General features: G+C 34.1%; 2 protein-coding genes across 2 annotated transcripts; one reads left to right on the forward strand and one right to left on the reverse strand.

Moving 5' to 3' along the window:
* Nucleotides 1-3,550: 3,550 nt before the first annotated feature.
* LOC117925814 (probable receptor-like protein kinase At1g11050) lies at nt 3,551-5,927 on the reverse strand. Its single transcript, XM_034844907.1, has one exon. It carries the CDS (start codon nt 5,834-5,836, stop codon nt 3,860-3,862), a length of 1,977 nt encoding a protein of 658 aa, XP_034700798.1. The 5' UTR covers nt 5,837-5,927; the 3' UTR covers nt 3,551-3,859.
* Nucleotides 5,928-12,073: 6,146 nt separating this feature from the next.
* LOC117927153 (chaperone protein DnaJ) lies at nt 12,074-14,256 on the forward strand. The gene is made up of 3 exons (XM_034846571.1): nt 12,074-12,320; nt 12,452-13,068; nt 13,639-14,256. The coding sequence occupies exons 1-3, from the start codon at nt 12,135-12,137 to the stop codon at nt 14,081-14,083; spliced, it is 1,248 nt and encodes a 415-aa protein (XP_034702462.1). The 5' UTR covers nt 12,074-12,134; the 3' UTR covers nt 14,084-14,256.
* Nucleotides 14,257-14,290: the final 34 nt, after the last annotated feature.

Raw genomic sequence — 14,290 nt, forward strand, 5'->3', positions numbered from 1 at the left:
ATTTGTCAACTTCGAATCCCTAAGCAAGCCAACCTCTTCATCAGCCTCCTTCCAAGCCTTAGCAGCTACAACCCAGGCAATATCAAGCTCTTTGTGCAACTTTTGTTGTTTGTTTGCCAAGAATGTCATATAAGATCTAATTTTCTTAGTTGCTTCCAATCTCTAGAAGAGATGGTCACTTTGCCACATTAGATTGTGGACCTAAGCTTCAATTTGAATGTGCCGCACAAATTAAGAGGGGTCATAAAACTTAAAAATAAAAAATAAAAATCCAATACCGCTTTTGCCATTTGCAAGGTAGAATATCCTCGCATGGCAATGATTGCTTCAAGGACACTATTTGGAGTGCCATAAGGGATCCGAGCTCATAGAGGACTCTATGTTTGTAAAAGTGGGAAAACATCTCAGCAAATCATCTAACTCTTCCCTACAAGGCACATCACTAAGAACAACAAGGTGTTGTGATGGAATCGGAGTGGAACTGCTCGAAATTACCACAAGATCTCCCATGGAATGGAGTTGACGTCAAATTGCTTAAGAGTTGGAGTAGTAGAGTGTGAACTAGTAGTAGGGACGATCTTGGTGTCCAAACGGGCCTTTTATGCCTCTATATCAGTGAAGCAAACAACTTCATAAAATGTTAAGTCTTTTAACACAAAATACTCATTGAGAACAAGAATAAGTGGAGCAAGTTAGGTAAATACCAAAATAAAAAATGAACGAGGGTTCTCCAATTAACTTTTGAAATTATTTTCTATTAGCGGCATAGAGAACTTCCTTTCGACCAAGTTAATCTCATACAACTTATTAAGTAAGGCCCAAGATGATTTCTCCACCTACTCAACTAAGTGACCTTACCTTTCTTTATTTACACGAAGAAATTAAAATTATTATTGCATTTGAAACTTCACTCATAACAAATAACAAACGAGCTATGAACAAATAACTATACTTGGTAAGTCAAGTGAATGGTTCGACTTGAAGAAACGATCTGACCCATTAGTTGAACCACTCCAAGGGCCAGACACCAAGACGTGCACTTTTGCCCATCATTTGTAGCGAAAGAATATGAGTTGATAGGTTGAATTGTTCTCTAGGGCACATCTTAATGGTATAGACTAATAGAATCTCTAAAATAAAGAGTTCTAGTTGGTGTAACACATCCAAGACGTTGCAACCTATGAGGATTTGGATGACATTCGGGTAAATGTAGATGAGCGGAATTACCGAACAATGTAAAAACTGTTTGAGTAATGATAGAATAGGAAAACAGAGCTTTGCTACAAAGTACTCCTTAGTGAAGTAAATCATATTGTGAGGAAGCTCGTTTGTTGACAAAGTTTTTTCGTCTGACAGCTAGATATCGACAGAATCGAGAATATGAGAACGAGCTCAAAACTCATGTTCAAACAACTCATCCACAGGGCAATCCATTCTAGAGTGCTTGAATCGAGAAACCTTCGTCCTACATTGTTGAGACCTATCACTCATAGAAGCAACACCTCTTCTATCCATGCACATAGATGAGACAAAGGTCGATTAGACACTTGTGTGGGAAAAGTGCAAACTAATAAGTTGAATGACTAGACTTGACAAACACTAACCAATCATCCTACATTGCTAAGAGGATTTTGACTTCTCAAACACATACTAGTCCAAATGAACTGAACCTTCCCAAGAAACTTATTGCCTAAACAATCTGAACTCTAGAACTCCACTCAAATAATGTTTTCAACATGATTGCATTCCAAAAAAAAAAAAAAAAAAAAAAAAAAAATTTAAAAATGAGAAAGGTAACCAAAAACCTCAAACCAAACATTATAGCCCTAAAGCGCATGAAAAACAAGAAATCACAAAGACAAGAATAGGAAAAACGTGAAACATTGTAAAATAATCAGAGTGATAGAAGGAAACACCAACATGGAAGATGAATGCTAGAGTCAATATCAAAAGCATAATGACGATACCCCAACAACGATGAGGGTGCATAGTGGCAATGTACACAAGAAAAGTAAAAAACCCATCAAAATGCAATAAATGAGGGTCCAAAACCTAAAAATGTGTCTTTAAATAGGTTAAAGGGATGCATGTATTGAGGCAACTGAAAAGCCATGCTGCCTGCCAATCGTCGCAATGATATGACCCCTCAAACCGTACATGTGCGACGGACATGTGTCCTTTTGGCACTAAAAATTTGAAACTCTTCTCGAAAACAACACATAAGATTATTTCCCCCTATTGTCTAGAACTTAGCTGGATTAGACTAAAAAAATTTAGGGGCATTGTGGGCTCCTTGCTTCCATCTAGCATGAGACTTTTTCCCATTTATGAATCTGGACGACGAAATACTATTCGAGCATCGGTTATTGCTACCTGACGGACATTAAATACTAAAGCTCTTAATGTCGTAATCGTTACATTAAGGTTATTCATAAGAATAAATGTCTGATCTAAAAGCACAAAAACTGTTATGCACAAGCTAATTGGCATTAAAGATAATTAAGGCGTATGGCAAATGTTGTGACTTGGCTAAGATAAATAGCCATCATAAGTCAGAATCCAAGTATGAAACAAGTTCCTAGCAAATTTTTAGCCATATCTTCCCTAGATTAACTTAAACTTCAAAGGGATGTGCACGAAAAAACCATCTGAACACTCCTTGTCGTAGGTGCATTCGCCATTCACTCAGAGGGAGCTAGCTGAATTGCAAATTGTTAACCGTGCACCAACAAATTTTGTATTTTTTTCCTTTATTACTTATGGAAGAGATTGAAAATGAATAGGAAAGAAGAGAGAAAAAGTAAAAGTACAACGGTGAGGAAAAAAACTATGTTTTTTCATTTCATTGGACTGAACATGGAGCCAAGATGAAGGGATTTCTAAAAAAAGAATTTAGAAGCGATTGTTCAAAAAATATTTTTAAATCTACGACAATTTAATGAAATTAAATAAAAAGTTATCTATTGAAAAGATCATTTTAGTTTAAATAATAAATTTTGAACTTCTGAAAAAATAACTTCAATCATAAAGTGGCTCACATGTCACTTTTATTTGGATATTATAAATACATCTAATTTGGTTTAATAAATAAATAATTATTGTCTAAAAATTCTTAGTTATGAGTCACTTTTATTTGGGTATCATAAATATGTTTAATTTGGTTTAATAAATAAATAATTATTGCCTAAAAATCCTATTGATCAATTCTAAGAGAATTTGATAACTAATTACTCTTTTGATAGAAAGCGAGATAAAAGAGTTTATTTAAAAAAAAATAGTATTTTCTCTACCTAAAAGATATCTCTATTGTAAAAGTTATATTATGACTTACCTTATCATATAAGAGTCTTTAAAAATAGATGAGGTTTCACACTTTGGTATTGCCTTGTGCTTCTCTATTTTACTTGAATCAAATAAGTGGAAGAAGACTTCTATTTGAATGTAAGAATTACTTGAATAAGATGAGTACAAAAACAGAAGTCTTCAAATGCTCATGTTGATAACATGTTATAAAAGAAGTTAATAGGAGAATAAATTGAAGAAGAGATAGTGGGAATAAACTATTAAACCCTGTGTCAATTCCATTATAAAAGAAGAGATAGTGGATATTTGACCAAATATCTACTAGTATTTTTCCGATATTTCCGATATATTCGTTAAACACATTTTTGCATCAGATGTGTTAAAAAATAAAATACCATCTGCTCATATAAATCTTTGATATATTCATTTGTGGACATCAATCTCCAAGCCTTCTCCAATGGTCTCATCTTCTCAACAACATTCCATGAATCAACTGAGGGAGTTCAATCCATGAAGCCTTTTGGGTGAAGAGACTATACATTATAAACATTCTTGATTACCTGAGCATGTCTCCTGTGTGTAATTGAGGTCCGCTCAATGCTGGTGATATGCTAAACGTATTCCCATCAGTGAAAAACGAAGGGTGCCCAAGAGGAACTGGCCTATCGGGAATGGCAGGAACCTCAACATCGCCTTCAAGCATTTTCAGTGCATCTGAAATGGTAGGCCTGAGAGCCACCATAACATGAGCACACAAAATCCCAACCAGCAAAAATCTCTCCATTATCGCCTTTGGGTTTGAATTTGATGAATCCTCATCTTTCAACAAAGAAGCATCTAAAGCCTCTTCTATTTTCCCAGCTTTCACCATTGACCAAGCCCAATCAGTTATCAAAAATGCCCCCGGCGATCGTGATGACAAATCAAGAGCTTTTCTCCCACACATTATCTCCAAAACAACTACCCCAAAGCTATAAACATCGCTCTTCTCAGTCAGCTGTCCATAAAGCGCATACTCTGGGGCTAGGTACCCATGAGTACCGGCCACTCTAGTAGTGAGATGAGACTGCCCTTCCCTGCTCTGTTTCGCTAGCCCAAAATCGGCCACTCTTGCTCTCATATCTGCATCCAACAGTATGTTTGTGGCCTTAATGTCTCGATGATATATCGCGGGTTTCACTCCATAGTGAAGATAAGCAAGCCCCTTTGCCACATCCAAGATTATGCTCTTCCTCTGAGGCCATGTCAATGGCTTCTTTCCCATTCCATTCCCATTCCCATTCTCCCGTTTCGAAAACAAATGGTCATCAAGATTCCCATTTGGCATGTAATCATAAACAAGGTACCTCTGGCTTGCCCTGTCATCATAACTCTCATCTCCATCAACCACACAACAACCTCTGAGGGGAACCAGATTCCTATGCTTCAAATTGCTAATGATCTCAATCTCATTACAAAATTCTGTATCACCCTGAATATCGGACTCTATAATCTTCTTGACTGCAACATTGCTCCCATCTGCTAAAGTCCCCTTGTAAACAAGACCAAACCCCCCTCGCCCAATGAAATTCTTCTGTGAAAAATTGTCGGTCGCCCTCACAAGGTCCGGGATTTTGAACCAGATTGAGCCAGTATTCGGCCTAACCCGCGGCCTAGACCCTCCCAAATCCTCCAAATCCACTCCGAAAAACCCTGAATCACTCCTCTTACTCTTTGTGCCCCACTTTCTCTCCGACCAAAAGTACAGCCCCAACAAGCAGGACATCACCAATACAGCAACACCCACCCCTGTCAACCCAAAAACCAGAGCCGAATGGCTCTTACTCGCAGACCCCACATGAGAATCCAAAGGTACTGCGAGTACACACGACATTGCACCATTACTCTCAGGCCCGGCTTCATTCACAACGCCAGCGGCATACAAAATCGTGAAATAAAAGCAATTGTTACTATGAGACTCGTTACCATCAATCTGAATCAACTTGGATTGCACCTGGAACCCAGCTTTCACACAGGCGTCGCATGCCGTCAGGACAGTGAGATCCGCCCGGCAGTTGCCGTCGAGGGCGGTGGAGCGGCCGAGCTTCGCCACCCAGTCGGAGATGTTCTGCACACCGGCACATATGTTGGGTCCAATCACGAACCGCTGAGGATTAAAGCAAGAGGAGGCGAGGTTGTCGGGCAGGGGAAGAGAGGTGAGCTTGGATTGAAAATCGAGGATGCAGGATTGGGAGGTGGAGACATCCGGGAGCCGAAAGAGGGAGGTCTCTTTGAGGTGTTGAGCGAGTGCGACTGCAAAGAGGCTGAGGAGAGTTGTGCAACATAGAATATTGCTGTTGTCTCTGGGGCTGCCCTGTGAGACGAAGTTGTGGCAATTTGAGGAGTTCCATGGGATTCTGAGAACGTAGTTGAAGTCCATGGGACATGAGGAGACGTTGGAGGATTGAGAGAGAGCGGTGGTGGCGGGGAGAGAGAGGAGACAGAGAGTCGTCAGCAGGCTCAAAACCCACCTGAAGTTGCTGCCGTTGTCCATGTTTGTTGGCTGTGTTTCTGGGTTTGGGAGGATCTATGGTGGGTGACTTCAGATTTGGGAAAATTTGGAGTTTCAGAGATAGAAATGATAGGGGAGAGACGCAGATATTGAATGGAAGGGAGTCAAAAGCCTTCTCTCCTTGTCATCTGCTGGGTGGAGAGCTAAGATTAGTCCAGTCTCATACTCTGGAGCGTGCACGCCACGCGCTAGGGTTGGTATGGGCCCTCAAATAGATTGTTTGGCATTGAAGTGATTGAAGGCCCCAACTCGATTTTAATTAAATTTTAAGTTCAATTAAATTATTTTTATTTAAATTTATACTTTTTTTTAACAAATAATACCATCATATAGATTAGATCCATCAAATCTCAAGGAAAATACATAACGTAGAAATATTTTTTATTTTAGAAAAAAAATATATTATCTCAATAATGTTATCGAGATGATAAATATTTTTAGAGCATTATTATTGTAGAAAAAAAATATATTATTATTGTGATGAAGAAAAAAAAAATAGTATTTATCAAGCATAGACGAAAGTCGGTCTTACTGATCAGATAGTGACAAGTGGAAGGGTCATCGCTCAATAGATAAAGTTGCTTTAAAAATAACAGGTTGTATCCCTCCTAAAAAAAGACGTGTATAGGAATAAATTGTATAGAAACAAACATTAAAAAGATTTCAAGAGAAATAAATGATTTAATGAGGTGATTAAATAGTATGATTCGAGAGAAAGTGATAGTATTTATTAGGACACTGCCGTGGAAGTGCGTCCACTTCTACTCTCCTTATGTGTTTGTAAGTCAACAAGGATATAAGAATTTTTTTAATAATTATTAATTTATGAATTAATTAATATTCACCTGATAGATTTTCCTTACTCCAAGCAATTTCCTTTTCCAATTGGACTTAGAGAAGACCAATGAGATGGTAAAGTGGGGATTGAACTTGATACTTTTCTTTCCCTTTCATCCTTTTGAGTCTTGACACATACGTTAGGGTAGGAAGGTGTGATGCAACACGGCTTACTAGTCATTGAATGTAATAAGTGGTAATACCAATACCAAGACAAATCTTCATACCATTCTTCTTCCCCTCTTATTTTTTCTTTCCCATTCATCTCTTATATTGACTTGATTGTAGAATGGGGTCTACTAAGATCCCCATATTCAATGCATGCTTTTGCTTATAGGTGTGTATACGAAAAAGCAAAATCAATCGATTGGTCGACTCACGAAGTTAATAGTAGTAGTAGAGAAGAAAATTAAGGTTTCAACCACCTTAAAATTCAACTAATAGACAGAAAATCCTCTTAAAAGTCAATTTTATACCTTAAAATTCAATAAATATGTTACATCATTTAGATTATGAAAAAGGTGTTATATAAAATCCTAGAATTAATTAAGTTTGGTGGTATTTGATTGAAGACTTGGGGCTATTTGACAATTTTTTTCGAAAACACTTCATTATTGTTTAGAATAAAAAAATACGTTAAAAACTAAAAACTTTTTTATTTTTTTAAGCGTTTAAAAAAAATAATTATATAAATATGTAAAATAATTAAAAATAAAATACTAGATATAAAAAATTATTTTTTAAAATATTAAAAATAGGTTAAAAATGTTTTAGGTTTTTAAATAGATTTTTGTTTTACAAAACATTAGAAAATAATTTTTAAAAATTGTTTTTTATAATAGTTTTCAAAAATAGTTTTTTAGAACCATTTTAAAAAACAGTTATCAAATATAGCCTTAGTATTTCCATCTAAAAATCTAACAAATTACTATTAGTCAATTAGTGATGTTTACACATTAAAAAAAATAATAATAATAATCAACTGCGATTAGGTACCTCAAAGATTAAGGGGTAGATTACAACTACCATACATGAATTAGTTTCATTTGACCATAAAATATCAAGTCAGTTAGAGAAAAAAAATATATAATAATCCAAACATTACCCTTATGTTTGGTTGTAAAAAGATTTGAGGGAATTTAGAGAAAAAGAAAATAAAGAAAAAAAAGTAAAAAGAAAAAAAAATTGAGATTGATAAATTATTTTTATATATTTCTTCAAATTTATTTCACTTAATTTTTTCATTAAAAAAGTGTACATTCTTAACTAATATTAATTGTAATTAATTTTTAAATAATACTTTTTTTTATAATAAATTAAATATGAAAAAAATCAATTTTTTTTCATTTATATAAGCTCATGATAAGATAACTCCAAGTCACCTTTGAAAAAAAAAACTTTTTCCCTTATTTCCTATGCAAACTTTTTTCTGGGTCTTTCAGTGTTGGTTCTCCCTGTATTTTTTTCCTCTATTACTTGTGGAAAATATTGAAAATGAATAGGAAGGAAGGGAGAAAATTTAAAAGTAGAAGGGCTGAGAGGAAAAAAAATATATTTATTTTCATTTCATTGGAATGAACATGGAACCAAGATGAAGGGATTTCCAAAAAAAAAAAAAATAGAAGTGATTGTTCAAAAAAACATTTTCAAATCTATGACAATTTAATGAAATCAAATAAAAAGTTATCTATTGAAAAAAATAATTTAATTTAAATAATAAAATTTGAATTTATCATTAAAAAAAATGACTTCAATTATAAAATCGCTCACATGCCACTTTATTTGGGTATTTTAAATACATCTAATTTGGTTTAATAAATAAATAATTATTTTCTAAAAATCCTATTTATTTATGGGTATTATCTCGTGCTTTTATATATATATATATATATATATATATAGTTAGAGGCCCTTGATTTCTCACAATAGAAAATATAATGATCACTTCAATGGCAAAAGTTAAGGCCGATAACTGTTTTAAAAAATAATACTGAAAAATGGTTTTTGAAAACCGTTTTCTAATCATTTGTAGAATAAAAATTTGTTTGGAAATTTGAAATATTTTTAATATTTTCAAATATGTTTTAAAAATAATTTTTATATCTAGTATTTTATTTTTAATAATTCTATATATTTATATAATTATTTTTTAAAATAACTCTTAAAAAAATAAGTAAAAATAATAAAAAAAACAATTAAAAGATATTCTACGAAAATATGTAAGCTCATGACTTAAAAGGCCTATAAAAACAGACCCTTAGGCTATGTTTGGTTCCCGGAAAATTTGAGGGAAAATGCGAGGGAAAGAAAATACAAAGGAAAAGTAGAAGGAAAGAAAAAGTGAAGGAAAATAAAAAAATAGATTAAAAGTTGATAAATTATTTTTTTTGTTACTTCAAATTCATTTTATTTATTTTAACTCATCAATATAAAGATTAAATAATTTAAAAATACATAAGTTTTTAATTAGTTTTAATTATATTTGATTTTCTTTGATATTTTTTATAACACAACCAAACATGAGAAAATCATTTTCCTTAGCATTTTTTTTCTTTCCTTTGTATTTTCCGGGAACCAAACATAGCCTTAATGAATTTTAGTCATCCGAGGCTCATAAGTCAAAAAGCCTATTGCTTCCTATTTTCCACATTTCTTCTAACAATTTCCATGAAGTGGTTGAAGACTTTTCCTTAACTTCCCTTCAAAGATCTCACTTGAAATTGTCTAAAAGTCGTGGAAATTTGGGAGATTCCCTCCTACGTATGGTGTTTTTTTTTTATTTTATATATATATATATATATTTTATTTAATAATTTGTAGTTTCATTTCATTAACTTTATAAATCATATCATTATCTTCAACCAAATTTTAAATCTTGAGCATCTCCTTTGAATCACTTTGAACAACAAATCAAAATATTAAGAGTATGTTTAGTTCTGCAAAATGGTATGAAAAAAGAATTGAAGAAAATAATTTTTTATGTTTGATTTTATTATAAAAAATAATTAAAAATAATTAAAATTTTATATATATTTTAAATTTTTTAATATTTATAAAAATTATTTAAAATAAATAAAATGAGTTGAAAGTAACATATAAAAATATTTAATTAATTTTAAATTTATTATTTATTTTCCTTCCATTTTTTTCATACTTTCTTTCCCTTGCAAATTTAGCATAGCTTAAGCCATTGAGAGAGTGAGTAGTCCCATGACAAAGGAATGAATATGTAAAATATATTAAATTATCATAAATATTCAATTTGGGTCATCATACTTACTTTCCCTTTCCAAATGACTTTTTCCTTCTTTTTTTAATGAAAGATTAAACTTACCAATTAAAGCAAGTCAATTTAATTTATTGGGTTTGTTGTATCAATGTGTGTTTCTCTTTTGAATTTAGTAGAAGTTGGGTTTCTCTTTTAACTTTACCTTCAATAACATACACAAAGTTTACTATTTTCATTGAGGGTGTTATAAATGCAACGAATGAAAATAGAAGAAAATAAAAAAAATGAAAGAAAATAAAATATAAATTTGAAGTAAATAAGTAAAAAATTATTTTTATATGTCTTTTTAAACTTATTTCACTTATTATTTTTCATTATATAAAGATTAAGTAATTTTACAACTATTAAATTTTAATTGTATTTGATTTTTTTTTTCATATTTTTCACAATAAAACCAAATACGAAAAAACCATTTTCTTTATATTTTTTTATTTTATTTTCTTAGTATTTTCCATAAACTAAACATAGCCTTTAATGTTTCCTTTCCCCCTTAATTTTCATGTCTTATAACCCTTTTTTTAGCCTATTAACGTATTTTTCCTTTGTGGGCATAATTTCATCGTCAAACCAATGATTAATTTTATATATTATACTTAACATTTTAAACTTTTAGGTTAATTAATAACTTAATATGGTATATATCAAAGTTTGCTTTTCAAAAAATAGGATTATGTTTTGAAATTGTTTTTGAAAACAATTTTCTAAGTCAAAAAAAATACATTTAACACACTTCTTATTGAACAAGCTATTTTGAGAATAGAATTTAGATATTTTGAATTATTTTTTGTATAGTGCTCCAAATAACAATTGAAATAATGGAAAATATTTTAAAATATTTGGTATTGTACATAAAGATACAATAGTTCATTGAGAATATACAACCCCAAAAGACTATTTTTCATATTTAAATTTTCAAGCAAAGTTTTGCTTCTAAAAACAATTAAGGATTGCTTCTAAAACTTGTTTTCAAAAAATGTTTTTTGGAAACAGTATTTGAAAATATTCCCAAATAGACCTAGATTTTCTTATTTATTGTCATTAATTAAATTTGCATGCAATTTGAACCTAGCCCACATATATTTTTTTTAGTTGATCGTTGAATAAAAACTAAAGCAAATTGTCACGGACTTGGACTTTTTCTAAGCTAACATATGACACTTAAAACTACTAAGTCAACCTAAAATGCTTCAATAGAAAGTATAAAGTAATCGAGGTAATATATTAAGACACTTATCTATAGGGAGATTACTAATGGCCCCAAGAAGTAGTAAAAGCATATAGGCTAGCTTGGACAAGAATAATACATGGAAGACAAAGCAAAGGAATGAATTCACAAACTGACAAACCCTAGCCGGACATTCACATTTTTTTCAACATGGTAGACCTCAGCTTGTAAATAAGTCCAAACCCCCTATACACAAAGCCATCATTTCCATCGATGCCTCCAAAGATGTGTCACATACACTTCTACATTGCTTTGATTTTTAAACTAGCTAGCTTGGAGTTTAGCCCATTTAAGAATTAAGATCTCCATTGTAGCCACAAATTAATAAGCTTTGATTCTTATAATGTTGATCATCTTGAGTTGTTCTCTAGTGAGTGTCCAAGGTGTGTTTGGCAGCCCTAGTCCTTGCCATAAATTTCGCCCGGTGCCGGACTAATGCATATGAACAACAAAGTGATCATGATTTAGAGCAAAAAGCTATAAAAATGATGAAACTCACTCCTAAATTTTATGCAATTAGGCATCATATGAGAGAGTTGTTCAATTTCAAATGTTAATAGATTGAAGATATATGGCTAATATTAGCTTTGTTAATATACTTGAGTACTTGTTTATAGCTGGGAATTCATTAAGGGTGTGGTCTGTTGTAACAAAGGACAGAAGATAAATCACAACACCCACTAAAAATAGTGGAATCATCAATGAGGAAAAAAAAACACAAACCCTACTTAGAAACTTCAAAACAGGTTCTGCCTAATAAAAGCCATAACAAAACAGTTGATATATGTTTGGTTATCCGCACATTTGGTTGGATGTAGAGCTGCAGCTCCTTCTCCCTTTTTGGACAATTTCTCCTCCTTCTCTGCAATCCATCTGTCTCCCTGTAGCTCTTCCCCTTCTTCTTCTCCTGCTTCGCAGCCATCTCTCGCATGGGAGATCCTCCACGTTCACCAACCCCAGATTTTTACAGCATTCTCGGGATCTCAAGAGGGGCTTCCATACTGGATGTCTGCAAAGCATACAAATCCCTCGCCAAGAAATGGCACCCTGATAAGAATCCGTCGAATAAACCCGAGGCTCAGGCCAAGTTTCAAGCCATTAATGAAGCCTATAAGGTAAGACCATCTCTGTTCTCATGCGTATGGATATAGACATGAATCCATGCAAAGCCATGCAGAATGAAAAAATGAGAATGGTTTTGAGTTTAAGGTCATTCATCTTTTGTTAATTTCTGCTCATTTGTTAGGCCCTCAACAAGGAGGAAGAAAAGACTACAATGGGAGCTGATGATTCAACCACGCCTAAAGGGTCCTACTTCCACCTGAGCATGGACGATGGCTTCTTCCAGCTCCCTTCTTTTCTGTCAAAGAGTTCAAGTAGGCGAAGCCATACTCCACCGCGTGCCCAAACCCCTACAAGGTTCGGAGTCTCCTTGTCCAAAAGTGCTAGTCGGAGAAACTCCATCCCCACCGATTTTCCAATCTCACCGTCAACAACCACACCCACTTGGACTAGCAGCAGCCCTGCAGACTTCCCCTCCTCCCCATCAGACGGTACGCCCAACAGGAGGAGCACCACCCCCACCTCCCTATCCAAAAGTGCTAGCAGGCAGAGCACCACCCCTAACTCTCTATCAAAAAGTGCTAGTCGGCGGAGCAACAGCGCTGGTACCTCAACAGATTTTGCGGCCTCTCTGTCGAAAAGTACAAGCAGGAGGAGCACCACGCCTATCATCTATTCCCAGTCGACAGTTCGGAGGAAACCACAGCCCATTGAGAAGAAGCTTGAGTGCACACTGGAGGAGCTGTGCCATGGATGCAACAAGAAGATCAAGATCACAAGAGATGTCATCTCCGACATCGGGTTTGTTGCCTTCTTTCCCAAATCATCACCTTCTTTTCTAAGTGGCAATAGTAGTAGATAATCCTGTCCAACATTCAGCACTCAGAAGGCTTGCAATTGCAAGTTTTGGAAACATATGTTCAGGGAGAATTTAATTTGTGTTTCAGCTACATCCTCAAATGGGCCCTTAACTTCATTGATGAATGGCATACCTTTCTCAACGAGTCATTTCCAGCAAAAACTCATAGAAAGGAATTTGTCCAGTTGTGGTTCAAGCCCTTGAATCTGCAAGATTTCTTTTGTGTTTCTAGCTCGTTAACTTGAACCAGAAAGGCTACAAATCTAACACCCCATCTCACAGGCAACCCTTTTTGGACTTACACATGGGGTCACTAATGAAACAAATAGCTCAAAGCTTTAATACTATTACACCCCGATTAATCTAAAAGTTTAAGTTGTTAGATAACGGATGAACATCAAAACCTTAGAAAGAAAGTTTTCGACCTTTTAGTCAGGAATTAGTGACTAAGAAGTGTCCTTAGTTTCAATTTGACAATTTGACCTTCTTATGATATGTGTTTGTCTCTGCAGGCTAATAGTTCAAGAAGAGGAGATACTACGGATACAAATAAAACCAGGATGGAGGCAAGGAACAAAGGTTAAATTTGATGGAAGAGGCGATGAGAGACCAGGTACTCTCCCAGCTGATATAATCTTCTTGATAGATGAGAAGAGACATCCCATCTTCAAGAGGGTAGGCGACAATTTGGAGATAGGAGTTGAGATCCCTTTGGTGAAGGCTATTACTGGTTGTCCACTTTCAGTTCCTCTATTAGGAGGTGAAAAGATGAGCTTGTTCATTGATGATATCATATACCATGGATATGAGAAGATTATTCCAGGCCAAGGTATGCCCATGGCCAAACAAGAAGGAAGGAGAGGAGATCTGAAAATCAAATTTCTTGTCAGTTTCCCAACAGAATTGAGTGATCAACAACGGTCTGATGTTTATAGAATTCTGCAGGATTCTTCTTGATCTTCAAAATATGTTGATGTTCATGTTTCTTGGTTTTTGCTGACACCCTCTTCTATGGATGAATACAGTTAACATTTTGTCACAAGACCTCAAAATCATGCATTTTTCATAGCATTTTATACATTGCTTTGATGTAGAAGCATTTGAGTTTTTATCAACAAAGAACATAAATGTCTCACTGTTGAGGTGGATTCTTTGTTATCAAAA

This window comes from Vitis riparia, chromosome 12 (assembly GCF_004353265.1).
Source record: "Vitis riparia cultivar Riparia Gloire de Montpellier isolate 1030 chromosome 12, EGFV_Vit.rip_1.0, whole genome shotgun sequence".
Taxonomy (NCBI): domain Eukaryota; kingdom Viridiplantae; phylum Streptophyta; class Magnoliopsida; order Vitales; family Vitaceae; genus Vitis; species Vitis riparia.